Below are 27,595 nucleotides of genomic sequence, written 5' to 3'. Positions count from 1 at the left end.
TCTAATGCCAGTATATCTTTTTTGAGGTGAGAAGACCACATCTGCACACAGTACTCAAGATGTGGGCATACCATAGTTTTATATAGGGGAAGTATGATATTCTTTGTCTTATTCTCTATCCCTTTTTTAATAATTCCTAAAATCCTATTTGCTTTACTAACTGCCGCTGCACACTGCGTGGATGTTTTCAGAGAACTATCCACTGTAATTCCAAGATCCCTTTTCTGATCTGTTGTATCTAAATTTGCCCCCATCACATTGTATGCATAATTGGGGTTATTTTTCCCAATGTGCATTACCTTACACTTACCCACATTCAATTTCATTTGCCATTTTGCTGCCCAATCACTCAGTTTGCTGAGATCTTTTTGAAGTTCTTCACAATCTACTTTGGTTTTGACTGTCCTGAACAGCTTGGTATCATCTGCAAACTTTGTCACCTCACTGCTTACCCCTTTCTCTAGATCATTGATGAACAAGTTGAACAGGATCGGTCCCAGGACTGACTCTTGGGGAACACCACTAGTTACCCCTCTCCATTGTGAAAATTTACCATTTATTCCAACCCTTTGTTTCCCGTCTTTCAACCAGTTTCCAATCCATGAAAGGATCTTTCCTCCTATCCCACGACCATCTAATTTACATCAGAGCCTCTGGTGAGGGACCTTGTCAAAGGCTTTCTGGAAATCTATGTATATTATGTCCACTGGATCCACCCCGCAGTGGAGTTGGTCCATCTAACTGGGCTGCCAACTACCCTAATGGTTGCCCCCTTGGTATTGTCTGTTAGGCCACCCTGCCCTATTACAGCTACCCAGCTCTGGACTGCTTCAGTCACTTAAAGGACTGCCATGGAGCCCTGAACCTAAGAGCCACTCCAGCCTACTTTGACTGATAGACCCCAGTGCCCTGGATGCTGGAGCTATTTACATCACCGTAGGCTTTGGACGTTGGAGCTTGTGAAGTCTGAGATCACCCAATAGGCTTCACTGTGGTGTCCACACACCTACCCTCCTGCCCTTTACACACACCACCACCACCACCACCACAATGCCTAGAATAATATTGGCCTTTTATACAACAGCATTGTACGGTTGTGTTGAATTCAATTTGTAATCCACTATAACCCACAGATCTTCTCAGAAGTACTACTAAATAGCCACTTGGTCCTCCTTTTGTAGGCGTGGGTTTCTGTTTTCCTTTCTAAGCATTTTGCTTTCCACTTCCCTTTGTTGAATTTCATTTTATTGATTCCCAATCAGTTCTCTGATTTCTCCAGTTTATTTTGAAATTTCTTCTTGTCTTCTGAAATGCCACCAATCCCTCCCAGCTAGCTGTTATTTGCACATTTAAAAGTATACCCTCACTCCATTATCTGAGTCATTGACAAAAATATTGAACAGTCCCAGACCCAAGCCTGACCATCTGAGGCCCCACAGCCCTGTTAGTGGGACAGCAAACCATCTTCGAGGATGGCCTTTCAACCAGATGGGCACCCATTGTATAATAATTTAATCTAGACCATATTTCCCTAATTTGCTTATGAAAATGTCTTGAGGGGCTGGGTCAAAAGCCTTAGTAAGATTCAGATCTATCACATCACTGTGTACCCCTTTCACTAGGCCACTAAGCCTAAAGAAGGAAATTAAATTAGCTTGGTGTGATTTGTTCTTGACAAATCAATCCAGGCTATTGCTTATTGCCCTATTAGCCAGATGCTTATGAATTGATTGTCCCAGTATCTTTCCAGGTTTCAAAGTGTGGCTGCCTGGCCCACCATTGCCCTGGTCCTCTTTTTTCTGCTTTTTAAAGATAGCTATTAATTTTGCCCTTGCCCTGTTCCTTGGCTCTTTACTGGCCTCGCATGAGTTCTCAAAGACAATTGCTAACAGTTCTGAGGTTGCTTCAGTGAGTTCCTTCAGTAAAGACTACGGTGAATTTCATCAGACCCTGCTCATTCGACTAAATACAATTTATCTTAAATGTTCTTCTCCCAGCTTGTTCCCTGTTTTGGCTTGCGTTCCTTCCACCTTGCTGTTAATATGAATTGAGCTGATTCTCTGGTCACCATTATCCTTTTTAGTGGAGGCAATGAAGCAAAATAGGCATTAAATGCCTCAACCTATGTTAGATCAGTTATCGTCTCCCCTACACAACTAAGTAGAGCATGCAAGCTTTTGTCTTCCTCCTGATGTATTTACAGAACCTCTTCTTACTGCTTTTTATACTCCTGGCTTATGTATCTTAGCCTTCATTTGACCCTCCCTGTATGCTTGCACTGTTATTTTGTACTTCTCCTTAGCAATTTATCCATGTTTGTACTTCCTAATTTTCAGATAGTTACCAGCTCTTTATGAAGCCGTATTGGCCTCTGTCCGTTCTTTCCTTTGAATCAGGAGACGTTGTGACTTTAATATTGTTTCTTTGAAAAGCTGCCAGCTGTCCTGAACTCCTTTATCCCATCACCTTTCTTTCCGTGCTTGTCTGCAGTTCTACACACATCTCATAGAGCTGGAAGGGACCTTGAGAGGTCATCGAGTCCAGTCCTCTGTCCTCGCAGCAGGACCAAGCACCACCCCTGCCAGATTTTTTTTAATCTATTTGCCCCAGATCCCTGAATGGTCTCTTCAGGGACTGAGCTCCCACTCCTGGGTTTACAAGGCCAATCCTCTAACCACTGAGCAATATCCCTCCTCCAGCGAGAGATTAATGCTGCTGCAGTTGATATTCCACAGTTGTATTTAGTGTGTCTGGCAAAGTGTTCCTGTGTCCCTGTGTGTCCCTGTCAACCCCAGAACTCCTTGCAAGGAGTAAGGGAAGACGACAGGAGATGTTCTCCCACTGTGGGGACAGCAGGAAAAGTTGACCTAAGGTACGTCCGCTCCAGCTATGTTATTCTCATAGTTGGAGATCTGCATCTGAGGTCAATTTTCTCCCCTAGTGCAGACCTGCCAAGGTAGTTAACGTTTACTTCTTTTGAAGTGATTTGTCCTGACGCTGGTGCTTTCAGTCCTTCCTTTCCGTAGAATCACAGAATCTGCTCTTCTACGATCACTTTCACCCAACTTGCCTTCCAACTTCTCATTTTTGCAACCAGTTCTTCCTGTTGGTCAGACTCAAGTGTAAAATTGCTGCCCTCTTGGTCACAGCTTCCATTTGCTGAAACAAAAAGTTGTCCCAAACACACCCCAAAAACTTACTGGAAATTTTGTGCTTTGCTGTATTACGTTTCCAACAGAAGTCTGGGTAGTTAAAGCCTCCCTCCACCCTGTTCCCCCCATACACCCCTTACTACCAGGGCTGTGGTTTGGATGTTTCTGTGCAAAGAATGGGTTGCCAGCTTTGAAGGAACCAGCTTTAGAGCTAACACACCAAAAATAAAACCAGTGAGTCTTCTTCTCAGCTCTGGTTCCCACCAGCATTTGGCTAACAGCTGATTTATTCACTGAAGTGTCTGCAAATCATGTACCTCTGGGGGGAAATAGATATTCTTTGAACCGTTGCTGTCTTTGTGGAAAGATCAGGGGCCATTCAGCAGTGACCCTGCAGTTCACAAAATGACAGGTCAGAGAGACCTTGCACCCTAAATGTTGTTATTTCCTTGAGATTGACTGGGGTGCACGACCTTACCTTTTGCAGACAGACATAAACACGAATATGCAATAATTAGAATTGCCCAGGAGACAGTCACTGAGAATAGTGAGAAAAGTGTTCGAGACTCAGCAGATAATACCTTGAGAAGGGCCAGGATTCATGAAAGCACCTTTGCCAACAGCAGTGCACATGTGCACACAGAGAAGAGATTGGGGGTGGAAGTATGACCAGAAAATGCCAGCAGTAAATTTCACTCCATGTTCTTGACAGAAAGTCTGCGTAGTTGTATATTTTCCCCTAAACATCCCTGCTAAGTGACCGGCACTCAGGCAATTAAATGAGCGAACCAAGAATGAGGAGACAGGTTTATAAAGTGGACCATGCACATCCACACACTTTCTTGGTGTTAATGTGACAAGCTAATGTGTGTGACAGCCCATACATCTAACTTGTCTCTCTCTGTCAGGAAGGAAGCCATCTATTTTTAACTCTGGAGCCCACAGCTGTAACCAAATATATCGCTCTTTGTAGGGTAAACAAGGACAGAACAAGACACGATGCGGATTGCTATTCCACTGACCTGCTCACTTAACCCAATCCAGCCTGCACGCAGCAAATCAAAGTCTCAATGACTGGTATGATCACTTCAGTCAGCCAGCTAAGGAAAAACAAAAATACCATGTGACTTAAGAGAACAACCCTTCCTTCCCAGCTATGTATCCCCATCAGCAAATGATTTTGCTGCCTATTGAACCAGGCAGGAATCTATTTGTATAAATGAGTCAGCGAATAATCATGAATAATGACTGTCTTTGTGAAAGCTGTGTCCTGTTTTACAGACACTTGGCAAGCAGGAGAATGTGCTAAATTAACCAGATAAATTATTAGCTACAAAACATTGAACAGTTGAAACTGTTTTATTGATTTGCTTAGATGTGTCACCTAGCAACAGTCACCCCATGCACTCAGGCTCCCTCATCAAATGTCAAAGTCACATCGTTCATGTTTACAGCTGATGGACATCATGCTATAAACTGCTCCATGCAGCGTTATGATGTACTTGGCACCACAGCGTTGGTCAGTAAGATTATTGATAGAGGAAGTCCTGTCTCCATCACACTTAATATTCAACAACTTCATGCTATGCCAGTTACAGCTGCAGAGGTTAAAAGCACAAACCTCAGCCAGATTAGCTCACAGAGTGCTGGTGTCATGTGAGGGCAGTTGACATCCTGCTCCATAGACTGGCTGCTGAATTCTGCCTTAGCCCAAGTTTCTAATAGGATTCCAGGCATAGTCCTGTCAAGTGGAAGCACCATAATAGTCTCCTGTCACCATAGCAAGAGCATGAATAAGTAGAGCAAGATCAGCACCAGTATTCCCTCTAATTTTTTCCATCTGAGGGCAGAATAAATTTCATTATGTGTACCAAGGCCTGTGCAACTGTGCACCACCATAAAAACAGGCTGCCGGCTGTGGGTGCTCTGCTAATCAGGTGGGTGGCACCTGAATCTCTCCTGGGCAGCTGCCCAAGCACCCAGCTTCGAGAGAACACTGCTCAGCACCTGAAAATCCCCCAGTCTTACTCTGTTCACACCATGGTGGTCAGGAAAAAAACATCTCCTGTCTCTGGCTGAAGCTTGGGCATCTAACCAATTAGGGGTCCAGTGAGAGCCCCCTGTTTTATGAACTTGTACCACTGTTACAGTTGCATTCCCTTGGAGAGGTGCTGAGTAAATATGTACCAGCCCTTCTGGTGCTTTCCCATAACCCTCCAACAAGGCCCCAGCCACCCATACTGAGCCTCAGCCAGGTGGCCTTAAACCAAGTGCTGATGTCAAGCAGAGACTTTGCAAATCTGCTCCACTGCAGCAGCCACAGAGGGTGACCGGGACGCTCAGCCTTGCGTGCTATCCACAGTACCTGGCACGGCTCAGATGCGCATTGAACAAAGGGCCAAAGCAGGCGAGGAGCTGCCTGTCACTGCTGCCTGGCCATCTCTCAGTTCATGGTGAACTGAGTATCTGACCAGCGCAGGCCATGCAGAGAATGCCCTTGCAGTGCAATCTTTGGCTGGGCATACAATATCTGGAGCCTTGTCCCTTAATGCATCATGGATAGGGCTAGCTTGACTCACCGCCAGTGAGCATTGCTGTCTGCCTGCAGCTGGTGTTCCTGAGGATTACCGGGACAGGCCCCTGGAACCAAAACTTGGACTTGGCTTCTCGCAAACGAAAGTCCTAAAGGCCCCTTGGAAGTTCCTGCTTTATTTGCCTTTGCCAGTACCCAAAGAACCCATGTTCCCACAATCAGGCACTAGCTCCTCAGCATACACCAGCGTTCGCCTGCCTGCTTGGACATCAGATGACCAACACAGGTGCAAATAGGTTCTTGAACATGCATCTTGCGGACAGGCTGCAAAAAGCATCTCACCCATCTACCCCCATCACAAAATGCCAGTGAAGCCCAGGACACTTGAGAGCTGGACTTTGAGCAATACAGTGAGCTGGGTCACAACTACACAGCTATGTGTGCACTACACAGGGAACACTTCCTTCCCTCACTGCCATGTAAGCAGGAGAGTGCATGAAAGGTTTAGCTTCAGTGGAGACAGCTGTCAGGCAATTGTCTCTCAGGCTGGCACATTCTCCTGTGCTTAGACAATGTGACTGGGTGTCAGGAACAGATTCTGTAAATCCTAGCTTTGCCACTGATTAGCTAAATGACCTTGGGCACATCACTTCCCTTTTCAGAGCCTCAGTTTCCCTATCTCTGAACTGGGGGAGTATTGCTCTTCCTGTGAAAGTAAATGCTCGTGAAGTGCTCTGAGCCTTGCCAGGGATGAAAGGTCCTATAGAAATGTGCAGAGGCATTGTTACCAGAAAGAATGGAAAGCTAGTCTAGCGAGCTGGAAAAGTCACCATGCCTTAGCCAGATGCCTCCCTGTAGCTCTTAGCAACATTGTTTATCTGTGTGCCCTGTGTATCTAGCAAGGCTTGTTTTTTTTCTCACACACTGCCTCTTTCTTAGCAGGCTGGCATGAAGACAGAAGTTCCACACCTAGCTTCTTGGTGGGCTGAGCCGACACACTGCTGGAGCTGAGACTAAGGTGATTCTGCCAGCTGACACATGCCATCACTTGTCAGTTTTGGGCTCACCCCTGGTCTTGCCATTTCCACCTGTGGTGAACTTTCGTTTGGTTTCGGAAGATTAGCAAAGTACAGCAACACTTGGCCCTTCCTCTCCAGCCCCGGGCAGTGCAAGGCTGCCAGGCAGATAACAAATAAAGCTCTCTCCTTGGGAGACCTCTTGCATGAAAGAGGAAGTCGTCTTGAAATAACACAGGCAGTTCCTTTTCTCAGAGACTTTTGCAGGCTTTGGAGCGTGCAGCACAGCCCCTGGAAAGGCAGCTGCCAGATTATTTAGGTTGCACAGGCAGCCCTTCCGCACAATCAGTGCGGGGAAGGAGATGACTTGTCAAGAACTGTGCCCTGCTGCCTCTGTTCGGGACCGGACCCCAGGTGCACGTGAGACTGGCAGATCGCTCCAGCGGCTGTTCTAACAGAAGTAGGTAGCATTATTCTTCCGTATCTCAGGCTGCTGCTCAGTCTCACCATGGAGGCACTGAAATGCTGGTCTTCCATGTTCCTGTTGCTTTCTCAGCTCTTTTGGAGGGAGTCCGCTGCTTAGATCTCAGCATTGTCCAATAACGGGATGATGCGTAGCAGGTCTGTGGCTAGCAGCTTTTATGGAAGGGCGGTGGGGGTGGGGGCTAAAAACGACAGTCACTGGTGTGCTGGTCACCTTTGGGAGGGCTGCAGATTTGGTGGGGTGGGGGGGGTGAGAGAGCGAGTGTGTCCTATCCCTGGTAGAAAACAGGCTTTGGAAATTGTCCTAACAGTATAGACACCTTTTCCTTTTCCAAAGTGACTTTCTTGCTAGGACTAGATGGGGGACTGCCAGCCCTGGAGACCGAAACACCTTGTTAGCCACAGGGCCGGGACGTCATGGGCAGCAGCAGCGTACTCTTCCCTTGGCCTTCCCAGTCAGTGTGCTGCAAGCATGAGCTGCAGTGACCTCCCCTTGGGTCAGTGGAGATTTCCGCGTGGGCAGTCCATTCATTAATCTCTGCCAGAACTGCTAACAAGGGGACTGCTGGTAATTTTGTGTGCCATGCTGCTCCGAGAGCCAGCAACTCCTTGCATGCAGCTTGCCGCCCCAAAGCAGTGACAGGCAGTAACCACTGGCGATTTCTTCCCACTCCAGCTGAGGTTTGATCAGTGAATCTGCGTGAAATTCTTGTCACTATCTCTTGTTAATATGGAACCTTTATGAAAGTGACGCCAAACCTGCACCTTGTGCTTTCAGTTAGTCAAAAGGGTCACAGGCCCACATCGTCACTACCGAAATCCCCTCTCTTCACCAGCTCCAGCTCAGCTTGCTGACCGCGTGTCTCTTCGTTGCTGTCTGTCAGGTCTTGGGACGGTGTCTCACTCCGCAGTGTGTTTAGTGCCTCGCACGCTGGGGCCCTGATCCCTGAGGGAGGACTCTCAAACGCTGTGGATAGCACAAGTAGTAAATAGGGAGACGATGATAAAGAGATGGAAGTAAGAAAATCAGTGTGGTCCTGCCAGGATCAAGCTGAGAAGGGGCATGTTCAGTGTTCAAATGTAACAAAACTTGCATCGTTCCCCTTATATTCCTTCTGCCATATGTCCTCTCTCACCAGGCATTTTCTGATGGCCAAAGGCTCTGAGTTCCAAGAGGTTTCCTTGTACATAACCACACTACCATCTCATGGACAGTTGAAGGTTCCCTGAAATTTGACCCTGAATTTCCTTGGTGGTGTTCACTCACTCTTAAGCTGCGTCTACACGTGCACGCTACTTCGAAGTAGCGGCACTAACTTCGAAATAGCGCCCGTCGCAGCTACACGCGTCAGGCGCTATTTCGAAGTTAACTTCGACGTTAGGCGGCGAGACGTCGAAGTCGCTAACCTCATGAGGGGATCGGAATAGCGCCCTACATCGACGTTCAACGTCGAAGTAGGGACCGTGTAGACGATCCGCGTCCCGCAACGTCGAAATTGCCGGGTCCTCCATGGCGGCCATCAGCTGGGGGGTTGAGAGATGCTCTCTCTCCAGCCCCTGCGGGGCTCTATGGTCACCATGGGCAGCAGCCCTTAGCCCAGGGCTTCTGGCTGCTGCTGCGGCAGCTGGGGATCCATGCTGCAGGCACAGGGTCTGCAACCAGTTGTTGGCTCTGTGGATCTTGTGGTGTTTAGTGCAACTGTGTCTGGGAGGGGCCCTTTAAGGGAGCAGCTTGCTGTTGAGTCCGCCCTGTGACCCTGTCTGCAGCTGTGCCTGGCACCCTTATTTCGATGTGTGCTACTTTGGCGTGTAGACGTACCCTCGCAGTGCCTATTTCGATGTGGTGCTGAGCAACGTCGAAGTTGAACATCGACGTTGCCGGCCCTGGAGGACGTGTAGACGTTATTCATCGAAATAGACTATTTCGATGTCGCAACATCGAAATAAGCTATTTTGATGTTGGCTGCACGTGTAGACGTAGCCTTAGCGTGCAATTATTATTGCAAACTAATAGTAGCAGGAAAGGGAGACAGCCACTCTTCCAGCACTGCTTTGTCGAACTGGGCACCAGCTGCTCTGATTTCTCCATTGGGTCAAAGGGTTTTGCTTGAGTAAGTTTGGCAATGGATTTGGGAATAATTTTATTTTTTTCCCCCCGATTGTTTTTCTGAAGCTGACTTTGGGAATGGAAGTAGAGATGCTATATTTAAAGAACCGATGTTTCCTGAAAGTAATTTTCTTCCTCTAGAAGTAGTGGATGGAGACGTGATGGAGATATTCTCCAAAGAGCCATTAGTATCCGAGAACAAGCCAGTACTTCCTACTCCAGTTAGAGAAAAGCGGTTGTAGAGCCTATCGGGCTCTGAGAGACAGACCGACACAGTAAAAGCTGCTATTGGGAGTGGATTGAATGGAGTAAATAAGTTCCTTAGAATTCTTTAATATTTTGGCTTCCTCTGCACTTGAGCTCCCCTGGTATTTACTTTCTGCAAAAGAGTCTCCTGGCAGGGATGAACCTCATGAGTTGTGAAAAGAAGCAGTTACTGCAGATCACTGCCAGAAGGCAAAGTATGAGCTTGTGAGCTGCATCCCTAAGAGCTGTGCCGGAGGAAAGGCACCTGGTTTCACATCGGAACCGGTCGAAACCACACGTTCAGCCAGGTGTGGGGTGAAACCATAAATCAGCCCAACCTAGACCAGGCTCTCTCTCCCTCTCTTTAGAATCTCCTGCACCTTAGTGACCTGTTTGAACCTAGGCTGAGATTTGAACTGGAAAGCTGAAACCTGCCCCTTGCTGACTTTTACGTGGTTTTGGAGTTTCATAATGAAAGTTTTGCTCAGTTTTAGTTGTGACTTGCGACTCAAGCAGCAATGCACGTACAGGGCTTGTGCGAGCACCACAGCAATGTCTCTCTGCAGTCTCCTTTTCTTGAACTATTGCTCAGTATCATTAGGTTTTTAGGTCACCCTCTCCCTGCTGCAGCCCAACAGGGCAAGGCATGGGCACACATACTCCTATGTTTAGCCTTGGCTGTGGTTTTGATCCTTGGGGCTATTAGCCGCTGGCATACATTAGAGCCACCTCTGGACTGCTGTAATTTATTTCATGGAAACCAAAGCTGCACACAATGGGCCCAGGATTGGAGAATGTAATACATGCTTTAAACCCCCTTTGCATAATCGCATAGAGTGTTGCATGTGGTCTGTCCAGACCCTGGGATCTGGCGCCTAAATCAGGAGTAAGTCCACTGGAGTCACAAAAAACCACCCAGTCCTGTAGCACGTTCAAGATGAACAATTTTATTGATTAGGTAATGAGCTGTCGTGGGTAAGACCCACTTCATCAGATGAGTCTGGAATGCAAGTCGTATTTTATTTACACTGCTTAGGTGTAACTGATGGTACGCCGTGTACAGAATCAGACCCCTAACAGCTGTTCACAGGGGCCCATGCACACAGCACAGCACCGCACCACATGGGGCTTTAAAGCAGCAGCAGGGACTGGCACAGGCTAGCGAAGGAAAGACCAGTGTGTGCAAGCAGGTGGTGCTGCAGGAAGACTTGGGCAATGAGTCTCAGAGCTTCAGCTGGCTCTGTGGGGCTAAAAGGAGCAGTGGAGACAAGGCTGAAAGCCAGTGAAGGGGGCAGATTGGCTGTGCCACAGCTGCCCTGTCCCAGCCAGCAAACTAAGGTTCCTGAACTCTCGTTTGATACTTTCAGCTCCTGCAGCTTTCACTGGAGCGAAAAGGAAACTCCAGCTGGGCAGCCACAGAGTGCGAGCTCTGTTACTTGAGCCCCAGCGCTCGTGTGTTACTTTCACAACCGTGGTGTGAGAGCGCAGGCGGGAGCAACACACCGCGAGGGGGCAGTGAAGTCTGCTCTGCTTCAAGGGACACTTGGCTTCATGTGGCAAGGCAGCTCGAACACAGATGCTTATGCATGTTGCCCCAGCGCTCGTGGCCTCACTGTGCAAGACGGCTCGGGACCAGTCACTCTGACGGTATTTGTACCATCGTTCTTCCCACTAGCAGCAGGCCAGGGCTTTGATTTCTGAAATGTCTGCAGTGTGTTTAGATTGGCGCAGTAACGGAGAGGGAGGAAGTGGGGTGGGAGGCTGCGAGCGACTTTCACACCCTGCACCTAATTGAATTTCCTTTGTACATGGGGCCATTTCACATGTCAACTGCACCACTCTCTCTGGAAGGGCAGCAGAACAGACATCCTTCATGACAGCTCAGCATCGACTGGCCCAGCCAGAACTCTTGGCAGGGGAGCAGTTCCTGACAGCTGAATGGTAGCTGCTTTTGAGCCCTCCGCAACAGTCTACGCAGATCCATTGATTCCAAGGCCAGAAGGGAGGGTTGTGATCATCTGTTCTGACTCCCTGGACAGCACAGGCCAGAGAAATTCTCCCAGACTCGCCCCAGAGCAGGACTTTTAGAACAACATTCACTTAGAGTTTAAAAATGTTCCGGGATGGAGAATCCAGCCCTGCTCCTTGGTAAATTGTACCAGTGGATGGTTACTCTCATTGGCGTTGTGATGGGTCTCATAGGCAGGGGAAGACCCTGCCACACCCAGCCCTGCCCAAGCTCCACCTGAGTCCCCAAGATCCGTCTCCCTCCCAGCCTGCTGTTGTGGTGCCAGAGGCTGGGGTGGGCAGGCAGGGAACTACACCACCTGTCCTGCACTGGGAGCTTCCCGGTGAGCGTCTGGGTCTCTGGAGCTCTGGGGCAAGCTGCAGCCAGCTGCACTGCCCACCGGCTCTCTGGAGCGCCAGTGCCCAATGGAGGCAGGCTGGGAGTGTGCTGTCTGGGGCAGCAGGCAATACCCTGGGGCAGGGGACAAGACCCAGTGGCCACATAGGTGGGGTGGGGAGATGGGCTGGACAGGGGCCAGCAGTGACCACAGTGGGGGCAGGGGAGGTTAAGCTCCAGTGGGCAAAAAGGGAAGGGGCCTGGGCCAGAAGAGATGGGACCAAGAATCAATCACTGTGGGAACCCCCCGGGAAACACAGCTGCTCAGTCATGGTTCCCCATGGAACAGGGACAAGTTGAGATCTAGTACTCAGCCAGGTTTCAGTGCCTTTATTGTGTGCTGCACTAATGCTTTACAGCTTTAGGCTTTTTAATCAAAATGGCATGTGGTACAGCAGCAGTCTAAGTATATTACATCAGCCCCATTATTTTTACCAACCAAACTTGTAATCGTCTCAAATAACCCTATCACGTTAGTTTGACAGGAGTGGTTTTCCTTAAGCCCACGCTAATCTGCACTAATTCCAGTGCCCTCTGCATGCCGAGTGGATCTGCAACTATGCCTGCAATTGCTGGGAAAGATGGCTGTACGTTTTCTGAAATGGGGCGGGGTTCAGTGAAAACTGAAGATTTTTTCCCATCAGTGTTTCCTACAATGCCTCACCCCTGTTTCCCGACCCTCAGAGTATCCTGGCATTTCTCCAAGCAGTGCTCGGCTGGGCTTCCCTGTGGAAGCTCCCCTGTGCTGCTCCTGGAGGGTCAGGGGAACTCCAGAGCAACGAAGCAGAAAACCTAATCCTTGTTTGCCACACAAAGGAGAGTCGGACAGTAAAAGCAACAGCAAAAAGCTACAAACTTGCAAACGTAGCTCCCCTCTGATGACTCCAAGGGGGTTTATTTAAATAGGGGGGTTTACATGGCAGGTGAGGGGCCTGGGCAGAGTCTCTCACCAGTGGAAGAAGTGAGGAGGCTCATCTGTTATTTAGGGGGTGCCGCCTCTGCTGTTGCAGGTAACGATTCTCCCACTGACTCAGCAATCATTTCCCCATAAGTCATGTGCTCTCGCTGGGGTCTGCGGGTCCTTCCTGCTCTCGGACGGAAGGCTGTGGTCACCAATGAGCAGTGAGTTCAGAGCTCACAGCGAGAAAATCCAGAAGCGAAACCCTTTTGACTCAGTAGCGTTTGTCACTTGGCTGCAGATGCAAAGGTTAGAGGGGGCCTGCAGCATAGCTGGTTCCTGCCGGGCCTGGCCTCTGGACTAACACAGGCTGTGGCCTGCACGCCCTGAATGTCTGAGGTCTGCCTCAGCACCAGGCTCCCGCTCCTCGTTGTTTGCCTGCACTGCGCAGGCTAGGACAGCTCTGTGCGCCGGGGAGAGCGTTTGCACCTGCAGGCTAGAAGAATCCAAGGGGAGGTAAGGGCAGCCTGATGTGGAGGGAATGGGCTTGTGGGAGAGAGATTTTACCCTCAGGATGTGGGGCCCTGGCTACGTTTGGTAGAGGAGTTTACTACAGAGTAATAAATCGGCTGGTGCCCTAGAGAGTGCGGCAGCTCCTAAGGCCAGTTTGGATTCTCCTCCAGAACCGTGGGACCCCACCCCACGAAGTGGGTGAAGTGTCTTGGGGGGAAGGAGGGGTGTATGGGCCCTGCTGGCTTCCCCTGCTCGGTTGTTGGCGTGTGCTTGTGACCATGACACAGCTGCTCTCAGCAGCTCTGCCCCTCGGGCTGATGCACACCCCTGTAGAAAATTCTGCTGCTGCGTCTTTTCTTTTGGTCTGGCTCTGGCAAATGAGCTGGGCCTTCTCTGCTCCGGCTCCTCCCTGGGCAGCCTCTGGTGCTCCTTGCTCAGACACAGCTTGAGGCACTTAGTTATAAGGGCCTGGCAAGAGGACACAGTTATGTTCCAGAGTTGTGGCCCACGTCCAGAGACAGGCACTCAGCTGGGTGCTGCTGTGTTCGGTAAGGGCCGGAGGTGGGTGGGGGAGCCCTGTTTGCTGTTTTGCTCCCCAAGCGATGGGATTTGAAGTTTGCACAGCCCTCTGAATGGGTTTCATCAGACAGCAAGAAGAGCAGAGTAGCTAATTAAGTCACTAGCACACCACAGGTGAGCTAGCGCACACACATGCCTGTTTGCACACTACATGCACATTTGCTTGCACTTGCTCACACACACAGTACATATATACACACGAACATAATAGACCCTCTTACATGCCACATGCATAAATGCACAAATACATACACACTCCAACAAGCACATAGTCAAATACGCTAGAGTGGGATAAACTAACCTATGAGTTCGTGAATGAATAGCAGCACATAAGAGCAGTCCCAAGCCAGCGGAAAGGGGAAGGCATCAGCCTCTAGCTCAGAGAGTCACTTCTAGCAATAGCAACGAAGGGTCCTGTGGCACCTTATAGACTAACAGAAAAGTTTTGAGCATGAGCTTTCGTGAGCACAGACTCACTTCATCAGGTGCATCAGATCAGTGAGTCTGTGCTCACGAAAGCTCATGCTCAAAACTTTTCTGTCCGTCTATAAGGTGCCACAGGACCCTTCGTTGCTGTTACAGATCCAGACTAACACGGCTACCCCTCCGATACTTGACTTCTAGCAATAGCATCCAGGGTCAGAACCCTGCAACCCTGTCATAATAGCAGGAGCATGTGAAATGTACTTTGTTGCAGGTGGGATTGGGTAAGCAAAGAAATCAGATAGCAGCAAAGTGCGAGAAAACACTGACTCTCTTGTCCATTTACTGGAAGTCACCTAGTCAAGAGATTTTTTTTTTGCACTTGTCTTTCCCGTGTGCATATAATACACTAGCTGACTTTTTGTTTTAATAGTGTGCAGAATCTCTCGCTCGTGGGATTTGCATAATCTAAACAAAAATGCAAGAAACAATGCGGGAGCAAATGCGGCTGGGAGTGGGTATTGGGTGGAATGGGAGCAGGATTAAAAGAAGAGTCTCACATAGAACATGTGCAAAAGCAACGAGGGGTCCTGTGGCACCTTATAGACTAACAGACGTGTGAGCATAAGCGTTCGTGGGCAAAGACCCGCTTCGTCAGATGAATGGATGGGCTTGGGAAGGGCTCTAAAGAGACAGTCAAAACGCTGCTAGAGCTAGTAGGCTGGTAGAGCTGGTTGAAATACTGAATTTCTCTTAACATTTCAAAAACTTTTTTCATTCCAAATCCAAACAAAATTTGCCAAGTGTCCCATGAAATGGCGATTCTGAATGCACTCTGCTTCACAAGCCTTTCTCCATGTGAAATTTCATCCACAGCAACATGCTTTCCTGAAAACTCAGCTGAGGCCAACATGGCACTTTATAGCAGAAAACTGTTGGGATGAGAAATTTCCAACCAGCTGTAACCCTTGGCCTGGGAGCTGCTCTGATATCAGCCTCTAGCTGAAAATAAACCCTCAGAGACAGACAGCTCTGCCCTAAACAGTACCTGGTGATGGCCTCCCTTCTGCAGTTGGCTTGGGGAGAAATACCCAGCTTCCCTCTGCCCCATGTGCCACACCTGACCTCTGCGATATTTATATTACAATTCATTTATTTGTTGATATGATTGTACAACGTCAGCAAGTTTTCAGTAGTAGTCTTCTGTGGTATTTTTGCATGGTTTTGTAAGTAGCTTTAGTGAAGTGTAACTTGGTGGTATGCAAAACAAATCTGACTCTTGAAAAGGGCACAGTCATCTGGACTGATTGAACGGCACTTTCCTGGAGACCTCAGATTACCTGAGGACCATGTTTCTCACCTGGTGGTGCAAGTACCCTTAGAGATGCGCAAGAGAAGTCTGGGGGCACTAACTGGGAGAGTCCAAAGTTTTAAACGAGAGCATCTGCTCAGGATGAAGGGGAGTTTCTATCTCGAGAGCTTTTTGGAGCTCTTTTCTAAGCTGGATGCCCACGGTGTGTAGCTGGGTTCTGCATTTGGCCAAACAAGCTCACCCACCCAACTTCTGTAGGTGAGACTGGAGTGTGGAAAACCTCCTGCAGCATTAGCAATAATTGTCCTTCTTCATGGACACTGTCCATGAGCACCTTAGGGTCTGGAAACGCTTCTCGGGACAAGAAGAGGGAGAGATGAATGGGGCAGTCTGTCAGGGTTGCTGTCTAAAGGGGGCCTTGCTCACACTATCCCAGTGCTGCTGATAACAGGATCTTCCAATGGCAAATTTACTTTGTAAAAGTAGACTTATGCAGAAATCGCCAGGAAGAGCAGTGGGGATTCAATCATGAACCTTGCAATGTTTGGTGCTTTTCCTAAAGCCCCAGTTCCTGGGGTCATGTGACAAAGGGAGAATCTCCACTTATAAGTAAGGAATGGGAGTAAGTTTCTAGCCCTCCTAGTTGCACAGAGAAGCCTGCAAAGGTGACTTAAGTCTGAGCACCACCTTTCTAATGTGCTGGGAGGTGCTCCCAGGCCTCGCCCTCTCCTCACCTCTTCCCGCTCACTTCCATCCCCTCTTCTCGCTCCTCCTCCTCCCTCCCAGCACCTCCTGCAGCCACTGCCCATGCAGGTGGGAGCACTGGGGGAAGAGAGGCAGTGATCTGCGGGGCTGCTGGAGGCAGATGGCACTGGGGTAGGTGCTGATGTGAGCTGCCAGCAGCTGCTAAGCCTGCCCCATTTTTTTTCCATGGATGCATCAGAGCTGGAGCAGCCAGCAGTGCCTGTGATGGAAGACTAGGCTTTGGTGACACTGGAAGCATGAACCAGGTTCTTCCACTACTGTCCAGAGCCCTGGGCCTCTAGAGCCAGGTCCCCTTGTGCCTAGAAGCAGAAGTATGCACAGGTTGCACCTCCCTGGTTCAGTGTGATTGGGACCTGATGGGTCCCGAACAGGAGAATTTGCTGGGTCAGGGAGGTCTGCTGCCAGGCAGCCCTGCACTCCCAGGGGCTTCCTTGACCCTGGCCCATGCTCCACAGGGCTCTAGCCCCAGCCGCCTGCTCTCTGGGGCTGCCACAGGGCTCTGATCTGCCTTGCACTGCTGCAGGACAGGTAGAGGGCTCTGACTGTGACCCCCGCCCATGCTGCCATGTGGTAAGAGGGGGGCTCTGGCTCCACGCCACTCCTGGCCCAGGTCCTGTGTCAGATACCAGCCTAGATCCCATGCTGGACACCAGTGTGTGGATGCCAGTCCCGGCCCCAGGACTCTTTGCTCCTGGAACATCTGTGGTCCTACGAGATCATAAGTTGTACTGGACAAGAGCGTCCTGGCTTTGGGAGGCGTATTTAATAAGAAATGGGACCTTGTTCTTTGCGTGGGCTTTGTGAGTCTCTCCTGGCAGTGAAGGACCTATGCCTGCAGGGAAGCCCCAAAAACTTGGGGCGAGGCTTCAGAAGACATGGTCTTTGTGGGACCAGGAGGAGGTAGAATAGTTCTCACACCTAGCTGGCTCCCTCAAGAGGCCTCTGAGTGTTCCCAGGCAGGGGCAAGTCCAGGCTGCTTGTAGGGCTCAAGTTGGCTTCCATGGAACAGGCCTATGGAGAGTTTGCTGCTTTCCTGTACCATGGTAGCTCCGTGCACTGGGGGGAGAGAGAGAAGCAAAAGCCAGTACGTATTTAGCCTGTAAAGTGCGCACTTTTCTAGACCGAGCTGAACAGTGTGAGCTCCAGTGCCTGGGGCAGCGAAGAGGAAGTGGAGACGGCTGTATTAACCATAGGAACTTGACAAGCACCTTAAAAATAGAACAGAGGAAAACAAGCGAGCCAGGGTCCCTCAGCACCTGTCATTGGTGTCAGCCCACGTGCTTCCTGGTTAACAACTCCAGAGGTGAAAGCATTCCCCTGCTGGTTTGTGTGGTCCCTTCCTTGGTGTCTGATTTGTGCCTGATTATCCTTCGGTGCAGCGTGTCCGGTTTGGCCAACGTACACGGCAGAGGGGCATTGCTGGCACATGCTGGCCTATATCGCGTTAGTAGACTTGAGCTGACTTGTTCCTACTACTGAAATGTGAGTACGGTATTTCTATTACAGTTCATTTATTTAATAATATGATGGTGCAAAGTCAGCAAGTTTGCAAGTTTTCAGTAGTAGTAATTTTTGTTTGTTTTTGACTCGGGTTCACAGATAAATACCCCTTTAAACTTCTGTCTTGGTCAGAGGGTTCCGTGCAGGCTGGTCCCCTGGCCGGCACTTCGGACGTGGTCCTTAGCTAGGAGCAGCTTGCAGGAATCCCGTGTGGGTTGCGGGTAGGCAGTGTCTCCAGTCCTTGAGCTATTCCCAAACACTCTCAGGATTACACCGTGCAATGCTGGTGTGTAAGCTGTGGGAGAGGGGCCCCTCCCACCTTGCCTGATCACGCTGCTCACAGGGCAGAGAGAGGTAGAGAAAGTGAAGTGTGCTGTGCCCCCCTTGGGGCGAACGCCAGTCTGAGTGCACGAAAGAGGTGAGTGCGTGTGTGGCAGGGCTCTCGAGAAATCGGAACAGGGCAGCACTGGGTGCTTGCAGGTAGTTCTGCTGTAGTTAGAGACCCTGTTCCACTCAGGGCTCGGGAGGGGCTCAGGTTTCACCACTTTTACTGGCTCTCAGAGCACTTCCCAGGCATGAGTAAGCCAAGCAATTTCCTCTCTCTGGGGGAATAGCATTGTCCCACTCTGTGCTGCTTGGGAAACTGAGGCATGAGACAGCCAAGTCACTCCCTCGACTACACCAAAGCACCACCCAGGCCGCACAGCGTGGGAGTGGGCTTATTAGAAATGGATCCCAGGGAGATTGTATGGTGCTTTTGACCCTCATTCTCTTTGTCTTGCCTCTGTCCCTGGAACAATGCAGGCAGCTGTCAGGGTTGGATGCTGCCCCACACCAATGCAGCATGCATCCAAAACTGTGCTAGCTGGGAGCATGCTGCTGCCCAGAGACTTGCAGGGTCGGCCTGTATGCAGAGCGCTAGGCTGGGTCCCAGCGTATGGAGCCAGAATTGATGGCCGGGGGGGACGGGATGGGTTTTGCAAACTGCCGATTTTGCTGGAAACATTTTATGAATTGAGCAGCCGCAAACTCTCAATGGGTCATGCACATGGATCTAGAGACCCCCCCCGGCCCTTCCGTCCTGCCTGGGGTCACTCCAGGGGCAACCCCACAGTGGCAATAAGACTTGGTTTGGTAGTAAGAGCAACACAAGCAAACAAAAGAGAAGAGCAACAAAAATGATTCAAGGTCTAGACAACGTGACCTGTGAGGGATGACTGGAAGAGCTGGGTTGTTGAAGCCTGGAAAAGAGAAGGCAGAGGGGGACATGAGAGCAGCTGTCAAGTACCAAAGAGAGTGCTGGAAGGAGGAGGGAGGAAAATTACTCTCCTTGGCCTCTGAGCATAGGATAAGAGGCAATGGGTTTAAACTGCAGCCAGGGAAGCTTAGGTTGGACGTTAGGAAAAGCTTCCTAGCCATCAGGGTGGTTAAGCACTGGAATAAATTGCCTGGGGGGCGGGGTGTGGACTCTCCATCACTGGAGATAACTAAGAGCAGGTTAGACAAACACCTGTCAGGGATGATCTAGTTGGTGCTGGTCATGAGTGAGTACAGGGGACTGGATTCGATGACCTCTCAAGGTCCTTTTCAGTTTTCTTGGGTGGAGCTCAACAAATTGAATCTCTCGGTGATGTTGGTCGGTCAGTCGGTCTGTCTGTCTGTTTTGCCCCCCTCCTCAGTCCAGCAGTGACTCAGTTCTCAATGCAGTAGCACTGTGAATTTGTTCTCCTCAGTGGGGTTGACCTGAGATGAGCGGTTTTGAACCTGTTGCTCTAACAATAATGAAACCGCCTAGGTGACGTACGTCGCTGCCTCCTGGGTTCCATGGCTGACTCTCTCTTTCTGCCCTCGGCCAGCGGGCTCTTAGCCCATCATATTTGAGTGACCAGTAACTAAGGCTCTCTCCTTCGCCCGAGTGCTACCGCCAAGTAGCTGCCTGCTGTTGTTTCTCTGATACTGACACTACTTGGCCTGTTATGTTTCCATGAAACATCTTCCGTGCGGTTAAATACAAACTGCCATAGATGAAGGTGCAAGGTCGTAGGACAGACGTTCTCAGCCTGGGTTTGCAGACTGTGTCAGGGACTGCAAGCAGGCTGCCTTCCTATACGGCTAAGTGGGAGCAGGATCGTAGTAGGGGACAAGCTGGGAACCTCTGACATGGGACACACCTTCCTTCTCCATGCCCTGCTGTACCATCGGGCTAGGAGGAGGCATACCCCTCGGTCCTGCTTGGCTATTGTGCCACTTAGACAGTCATCAGTGGAGCTGAACAAAAATCTGCATTTCCACTCTGTAGAGAAATCCACCATTGTGACATTTTTCACCTTGAAGAAGTCCAAGTTTTTGGCAGAGTGAACATTTTGGAAATGTCAAACCATTCTGGTTCAAGTCCGCCCGACGTTAAATCATGTGCACCTGCAGTCAGGTGACACATGGAGGGCCCCGCAGTGCCCCCCACCCTGGATTTCTGCCAGTGTTTGCTGGCCAGGCCCTCTCCATGTGCAGCAGCTCCTGGAGCTGGTGAGCTTATGGTTGTCAACTCTCCTGCCTTGACAGACCAGACAGCATTTGTGGCAAAGGCATCTGGCCTGGGTGAGTTGGCAAGCCCATGTGAGCAGCACACTGTGGTTGTGGGGAAAGGCAGCAGCACACAGCAGGAGAGGGGGCTTACAGAGTGGAGTGAACCTTGAAATTGTGCCCCCCCGCTCCCACGAGTTGCAGTCCTTTCTCCCCACAGAATGCATCTCCTGTTGCAGCGGGCGGCTCAGGCGGTGGGGTGAGCGCAGGTCTTTCGGGAGACGCAGGCTGCACCAGAAGCCCAAGGGAAAACAGAAGCACGGCATGGCATGAACACATCCTTCCCCTCCCACCCTCCCTCCAGTGTATTGCAGTACCAAAGACAGGCAGTGTCATGCTGAACCAACCCAAAATGGAATATTTTGTCTGGAATAAACTTTACCCATTTGGGGAAATTTTCCATTTTGCCAAGACTGAACTTTCGGTTGAAAAACTGTTTCACCCGCAGGTTCCGGCCCAGCGCTAATCTGGCATTATACCGCTCGGTGCTGTCACCAGGCTGCTGTGAGTGCGCCCACAGCCGGGTCCCACAGGCTTCCAAGTTGGCTGGGTCCAGGCAGAGTCCAGGATCTGTCGGACACGCTCCTTTGCTGAAACCTCTTGTCTGACACCTGTCTGAGAGGCTCTGCCACTCTGCTGCCCTAACCCCTGAACACCCACAGCGCCCCTCCAGTGAGTGATACATGCACCCTAGTGCTCCCCCAGGGCTGTGGGCACTCTGGCCTTTGGGCACAGTGGGCAGAAAAGCAAGGGGCACTGGCCTAGCAGAGGGATTCCCTAACCACAGAAACACGCCTTGTGGAGTGATTGAGAATTACGGATCTTGGGAAACTACAGAAGTCCTCAGCTGGCTCATCCCCTGGTCTAACCTCTCTTCACCTGGGCCTCTGCCTCACCAGCACTCCAGGTGGTCCGTCCCTCCTGCCCTCTTGCTCCTGCTCTGACCCCGTGGCATGGGCTGGCCTCTGCACAGAGCAGGAGCTCATCTCTGAGCTGTGTGCTGAAACCAAGAGGCAACAGACCCACCGGTCACACTTGCCTCTTCCCTCGACAGGCCCCTGTGTAGACACCCATTGTTCTACGGGCCAGGCTAAGAGCTGAGCGACGATCCTGGTGGTTGGTCCAGGCTGTGGTCTGGATGGATGTCTCTTAGTGCTCGTCCTGGGGTGAGGGGTGTCAGACCTTTCCTGGGCAGAACAGCTGGCGGTAGGGCAGCACAGCAGGCTGCCTTTGGAGGCTCCATGCATAGAGCCGGGCACTGTTCCTGCTCGGACACAGAGCACTTCCCCACCACTCACTGTCCTGGGACAGGCTGGCTGGCGCGTGGAGAAGCTGCCAGTTTAATTCCTGCTTTCTGCCCCCAGCCTGAGCCCGCTCATTCGTAAGAGAGGCGGACAGCACTTGGAGAAGCTGAGCGCACCGTGACCTTGTCATTATGGTTCTAGTGAGGCCCCTCAATCCCAACCTGAGACTCCCACGTTATCCAGTTCCTGGGCACCCCTTCCTCACCCATGCAGCTCTGCCACTGCTCCTCTGTCACGACCCACAGACTCCGCGCCGGTCCATTTCCCCCCACCCAGCTCCGTGTTGCCCCCCAGTCCAAACCCAGTCCTCTTCTTGCACACAGCTCTGCAGCATGGACTGCTAATCCCGGCCGTGGCCCTTCCGTGTAGTGATGGGAGGGTGGCAGCCGGGCCCGAGTGAGGGCGGTGGCGTGACTCAGCCAGATCTCCCTTCCTTCCTTTTCCACTTCTGTTTTTTCCGCCACTGAAGAGAACAATGAAGCTTCGGCACTAGGGGAAGCCAGCAGGTTCCTGGCCGGCTTCTCTCTTGGTGCCCTGCAAAGATCCTGACAGAGCACGAGAGGGGCTGTGCAGAAGATTGCCTTGTGGCTTCTGAGCTACTGGACTGCGGTCTGAAGCGGCAATGGCTGTCGTGTAGTTTCTCCACAAGTTGAAGTCTGCCCTAGCAGAGGCCTGAGTAGGCCAGACTGCCCACATGTACCTGCACATTGCAGGTCTGGCTGGCTGCAGGACACCGAGGCTTGGTGAGGTGGAAGCGTAGGTCATGGGGCAGAGGCAGGGGCAGGAGAGGATTCACCCCTCAAATCAAGTCACATCCCATCAGGAGCCCAAATCCAGGGTAAGAGAAGCACAAGCAGAGGCTGAAATAAGGCTCCTCTTCTGTTCAAAGTCAGCTTCAGAACGGACTCAGCTTCTGTTGTCTCTGTGGGGAGTGTGCTGCCCTGTGGGAGCATGAAAGAGGCTGTCTGCACACCTGGGTTCAATGCCCAGCTCTGACACTTGCTTCCTGGGCTGTTAATCCCCTTGGGTTTCTTCCTCCCACACACACATATAAAGCAGAGTGAACAATACTCACCTCAGGGATGGGCTGCTAATATGTTTAACATGGGGTTTCCACAGGAATGCCCCTCTCCACTGCCCCGGGGGAAATCTAGAGCCCGGTGGGTTCTGTCCATTTCTTCTCCCTCAGTCACGGGCAAGGCAGAGCCCTCTGGCAAACAGGCTTGAAGTAAGGGGCCCTGGCTGGAGATGTTTATTCCCCGCCTCTGAAGCTGCTTCTCTCTGGCCAGCTGCGGAGCTGCCTGTTGCTACTCCGGAATCCTCTGGGCTGTGTCTGCCTCCCAGCCCTGCTCCCAATTGCCAGTTGTCTGGACCAGCTGGCTAGGACGTCACTGCAGTAAATGTATCGGAGAGGGAGCCGCGTTAGTCTGTATCTTCGAGAACAACAAGAAGTCCTGTGGCGCCTTATAGACTAACAGATATTTTGGAGCATGAGCTTTCGTGGGCAAAGACCCACTTCATCAGATGCATGAGTGGGGGAGGGTGGTTTCAGAGGGGGATTTAAAGAGTTGGGTACTGGGTCTCTGCCCACAAAAGCTCATGCTCCAAAATATGTTAGTCTATAAGGTGCCACAAGACTTTTTGTTGTTCTCACTGCAGTAAATGGTGTCCTGTCCAGGAGAGCTGGCAAACCCTTCCGCCCCACTTGGAGCAGCCGGGGGGTGGGGGGTGAGCCTGGCGCTGGGTTATGTAGGGCACCAGCACTGGTAGGGACAGCCCTCTCGAAGGCTCGGGTCTGCGCTGCACTGTTAGTGTGAGAAGCCCTCGCTCTGGGGATGGAGAGGCAGCCATCAGGCCTTTCTAGGCAGGGGAACCTCACGCCCAACCTCCCCTTTAGTCTGGCTGGAGAACAGGGCGCTGTCAGAGCCAGTGTGACGGCTCTTCCACTAGCGCCCGGGAAGCCTCTGTGCGTGGAGGAAGGTGCTATGGAGGCGACATGCTCCGTTCTCTGCTTGGCCATCCTGCCATGGGGTGGCTGGCCCCTGTGGGGGAAGTCAGGGAGCAGCAAGCCCCTAACGGGCTCCACTGAAGTGTAAGAGCCCACCTGTGAGCTGCTAGCTGTCCAGGCGTCTGCCTGGCCGCTAAGTAGCTGAAGAGCACGGGGCCTGACGAATGGCTGCCAGAGCTCAGCTGGGGAGGGCTTGCTGTTGGGGGGCGGGGGGGAAGGGCTGCCCAGGAGCTGCGCTGCCAAGCCAAGGGGCCTAGGGAGGGAGCTCCCTGAGAGCTCCAGGAGCCCAGGCCTTGCAGACCGAGATTGACTTGCTTAGCTGGCGCCTGGGTAGTGCTGCTTAAAGACAGAGATGCTCAGTCGGGGGCAGAGTTCAATTCGTAACCACCCTGCTGATGACTCTGGGACTCCGGGAGAGTAAGGCTGGGTGTCCCTGGAGCGCCGCGTGGGGCAGCACGCCCCTTTTACACTTCCCCGTTGGGCTGGTCGCCCGGCAGACGAAAGGCCTCTCTCTGCCCTGAGAATGGGTGCAGCGTGGGCAGCAGGAGATCACTGCTGTGGCTCATTCAACCTTTAGGCTCTGCTGGGGCTGGAACTAGAGGGCGATTAGGGCTCGTGGACTCCCTGATGGAGGCTAAGGTCTCCTGGTAACATGGCGCTCAGCGTCCAGGGGGGCTGCATGTTTCTGTGGCATCTCCCTGTTTGCGCCCTTCTCGCTTCCACCCCTGGGCCCATCTGTTACCCCCCTCATCCGGCGGCTCCTCAGGCCATCTCTTGTCTTGCAGTCGAGACACAGGACGCAAGGCCATGCACGTGCTGAGTGAGAAGCTGCCACCCACACGCCCTGCTGTCCGAGAAGTGCTGAGAGAGACCCGCCTGCGCCCGGCCCATTCATGGAGAGCACAGGTGGGTGATCGCCTGTCGTTTCCCTGAAGGCGTGGGCTGAGGCACCAGGGGAAGGCGAGTTAGCCAAGTAGACAGCCCATCGCTTGTCAGCAGCGTGAGAGCCTGGGTGAGAACTAAGGAGAGGTGCCCGGCTGGGCTGTTGCTGGAGTGGGTAGCTCATAAGAGGAAAAAATATATGGCTAAGATGGAGGGCTGGCAGCCCAGGAAGGAGGCTGCTTGGGGAGCAGGGTGCTGGTCCTGTTTCACTTCCTTGCCATATACCTCAGTTTCCCCACGTGGAAGGCAGGGATGATCCCTACCTGCTTCTGTCCCAAGGGCAGACAAGGCCCAGGATGCATCTCTCAATGTACTGCACCATGCTCTACTGAGTAAAGTACTAAATCTCCCCCACCACAGCGGAGCCAGCCTCATCCCTTCCATTCATGAGCTGACCCATCTTCCGACTGAGGTCAGGAAACTCATCTGTTCACATTTTCCTTTCTGTGTACAATCCACAAATAGCTTCCTCCCCATTCACAATTCCACCAAGCCTACTCGCCTTCTACGAAGCTGCCCCAGGCACTCTGTCACTATTCATTCACCAGAAACCACAAAACACTTTCTGCTCTAAAAATTAGCAAAACCACCGCCGTCGTCATCTTAGGTGCCTTCCTCTTGTGGTGCTAAGACTGTGACATGTACACCTGCCAACTGCTCAGCCTGACAAAATCCACTCCCCACGCATAGCAGGGAATTTGGTAATTAAGTTAAGAATAAAGGAAATCCCAAGAGGATGACAAATTTGGGCCAGGTTGTGCATGGAACTGTTGGGAAGAAGGTGCAAATGCTGCTTGCTTTCAGGCTGGGATCGCCCCAGGTCCATGTCAGTGGAACTGGAAGCGTGCTCTGGCCCACATGAAGAGAATGAAACCTTTGACTTCTGAATGAGGGAATGTGTTGCAAACTCCCTTCTACATCTTGCTGGAGAGCAGTGGTTCTCAGCCTGTGGCCAGCGGGCTGCAGGCAGCTCAGTTTGCCGCAGATGCAGCCCAGCTCAGCTAAAGGCTGGGGGGAATGGAGGTAGGGTCAGCTGCTCCCCTGTGCGGGACTTGGAGTCTTGGCCCCACATGGCAGGCTTGGACCCCGAGGTCCCAGCTGCTATCTGGGTCCACACAGGGTGATCACGGTCTAGTCTGCCAAGTGCTATCTGGATCCATGCAGCAGGATTCGGGGTGCCAGCTCCCAGCCAGCCCCATGTGGCAGAGTTGGGGTCTAAGCTGCTGGCTGCTGTGTGCCTCCCAGTCCTGTGTGGCACGGTTGGAGTCCAGGTTGCCAGCTGCTGCCTGACTGCATGGCAAAGTCTGGAGTTGCAGCAGGGCCTGGGGATGGGAGACTGGGGGTTCCCTGTGGAACAGAGTTTGGGGTCAGGATCCCTGCCACCAGCCCCACGCCTGGCCCTCCACTCCTGGGCCCGCTCTGAGGAGGTGTCTCTGGGTGGAGGCCACTGAGCACAGGGGTTTCGTGGGGAGGACTCAGGTAGGGGTCCCAATGGTTCTCAGTCTGTGGCCTATGTTGTAAAGCTTTGTAGGTCGCATGTGCATCCCCCAGTGGTAAATAGGTTGAGAACCAAAGCACAAAGGCCCTTTGCAAAGAACTAAACAGTGCAAATCTGGACTCTTCCATTATTTGATGTCATTTTATTATTTTTAAATTAATTAATTTTTAAATTATTTTTCATTTGTTGTTATTATGTAATTGCTTAAATAGTTAGATCACTATTTTACATTAAAGTTTTATTATTTAATAATTATTTGAATTAATATTTTAAATTAGTTGATTTAGTATTATTATTTAATAATGATTTAGTTTATTATTTTTGAATTAATGAACCAATGAGCTTAATGAAGACAAAGGCAGGCTGCCTCCAGGGTCCAGGATTTTACAGCCATGGAAAGAAGTAACTTTAACTGGTTCATCTGAAGTTTATTTCCCTTCTTTCCAGGCCTGCCTTCTCCCAGCTCGCGAGAGGCTGAATCTAAATGCTAGTAACACTCTTGGCCCAATCTTCCTCCTGTGCTTAGCTGTTTTCTGAGTTGTTCCCTACAGATCCCACTCTATCACAGCCCTTAGTTCCCTGTGTGTTCGAGAGATGTGGCGGGGGGGGTGGGGTGGGATTCATTGCCACCCTGCAGCTCTTCTGTGTTTACAACTTGCCTGGGAAAAGGGGGCCCTCTGAAAGTCTGAGACCAGTGGGGATGGTGCCGGGCTGAGCACATCTGGCTGTAGGAGAGTGCTTCAGAAGGAACCTTCTTGGGAAGGCGACTGGGACCGTGAGGTGGTTCTTGTTTAAGAGCAGTAGGTGATTTGTGGTTATATGGCTTGGGGGCTGGGACAGGTGTCGTGGAATTGGGAGAGAGTGAGGGAGGGAAGGAGCTGGTTGTACCTTTGTGGTAATATGTGACAGGTTTCTAAACGTTGCTGGCTCCTGTGTGGTGGCTAAAAGGGTTTGTACTTCACTCGGTACAGTGGGGCTGTACGGTTGTACCTAGTGCTCAGGATTGGAGCAGGAGGGATTGTGACCTCTCGGGGAAGGGCAAGGTGGTTACGTGGGGGGTTGCCAGCAGTCAGCTCCATGGAGATGACAGCTCCAAGCCCCCATTTGATTAAGTTACCTCTCGCATTTTTAATTTATCAGGTGGGGGGTCACACCCAGAGTCTTGCTGTGTAAAAGGGGTCACCAATACAAGTTTGAAAATCGCTGCTTTAGGGCCTGCGCAGATGTAACCGCCCCCAGGTGGACTCGCGCCTGGTGCCTCTGGAGCCTCTACAGGTTGAACTAAAAGGCAGCTGCCTCTCAGCTAAGGGTGTAGAGGAAACTCAGTCCTTC

The 27,595-nt window shown here is 51.3% G+C and overlaps 1 protein-coding gene across 3 annotated transcripts in view; it reads left to right on the top strand.

Moving 5' to 3' along the window:
* Window positions 1-7,041: 7,041 nt before the first annotated feature.
* The window catches only part of PIK3R6 (phosphoinositide-3-kinase regulatory subunit 6), a 57,061-nt gene continuing 36,507 nt past the window's right edge, over window positions 7,042-27,595 (top strand). Inside the window, exons 1-2 of one of the 3 annotated variants that reach the window (XM_075014830.1) lie at window positions 7,042-7,161; window positions 24,609-24,729. In XM_075014830.1, the coding sequence (XP_074870931.1) occupies window positions 24,717-24,729 (13 nt within the window). In that variant the 5' untranslated portion in view covers window positions 7,042-7,161; window positions 24,609-24,716. Of the gene's footprint in view, window positions 7,162-11,058; window positions 11,185-17,757; window positions 17,914-24,608; window positions 24,730-27,595 lie in introns of those variants that run through there. The other 2 variants (XM_075014832.1, XM_075014829.1) reach the window with 2 other exon arrangements.

Source organism: Carettochelys insculpta, chromosome 20 (genome assembly GCF_033958435.1).
Source record: "Carettochelys insculpta isolate YL-2023 chromosome 20, ASM3395843v1, whole genome shotgun sequence".
Taxonomy (NCBI): Eukaryota; Metazoa; Chordata; order Testudines; family Carettochelyidae; genus Carettochelys; species Carettochelys insculpta.
This window is presented reverse-complemented; position numbering and strand designations above follow the sequence as displayed.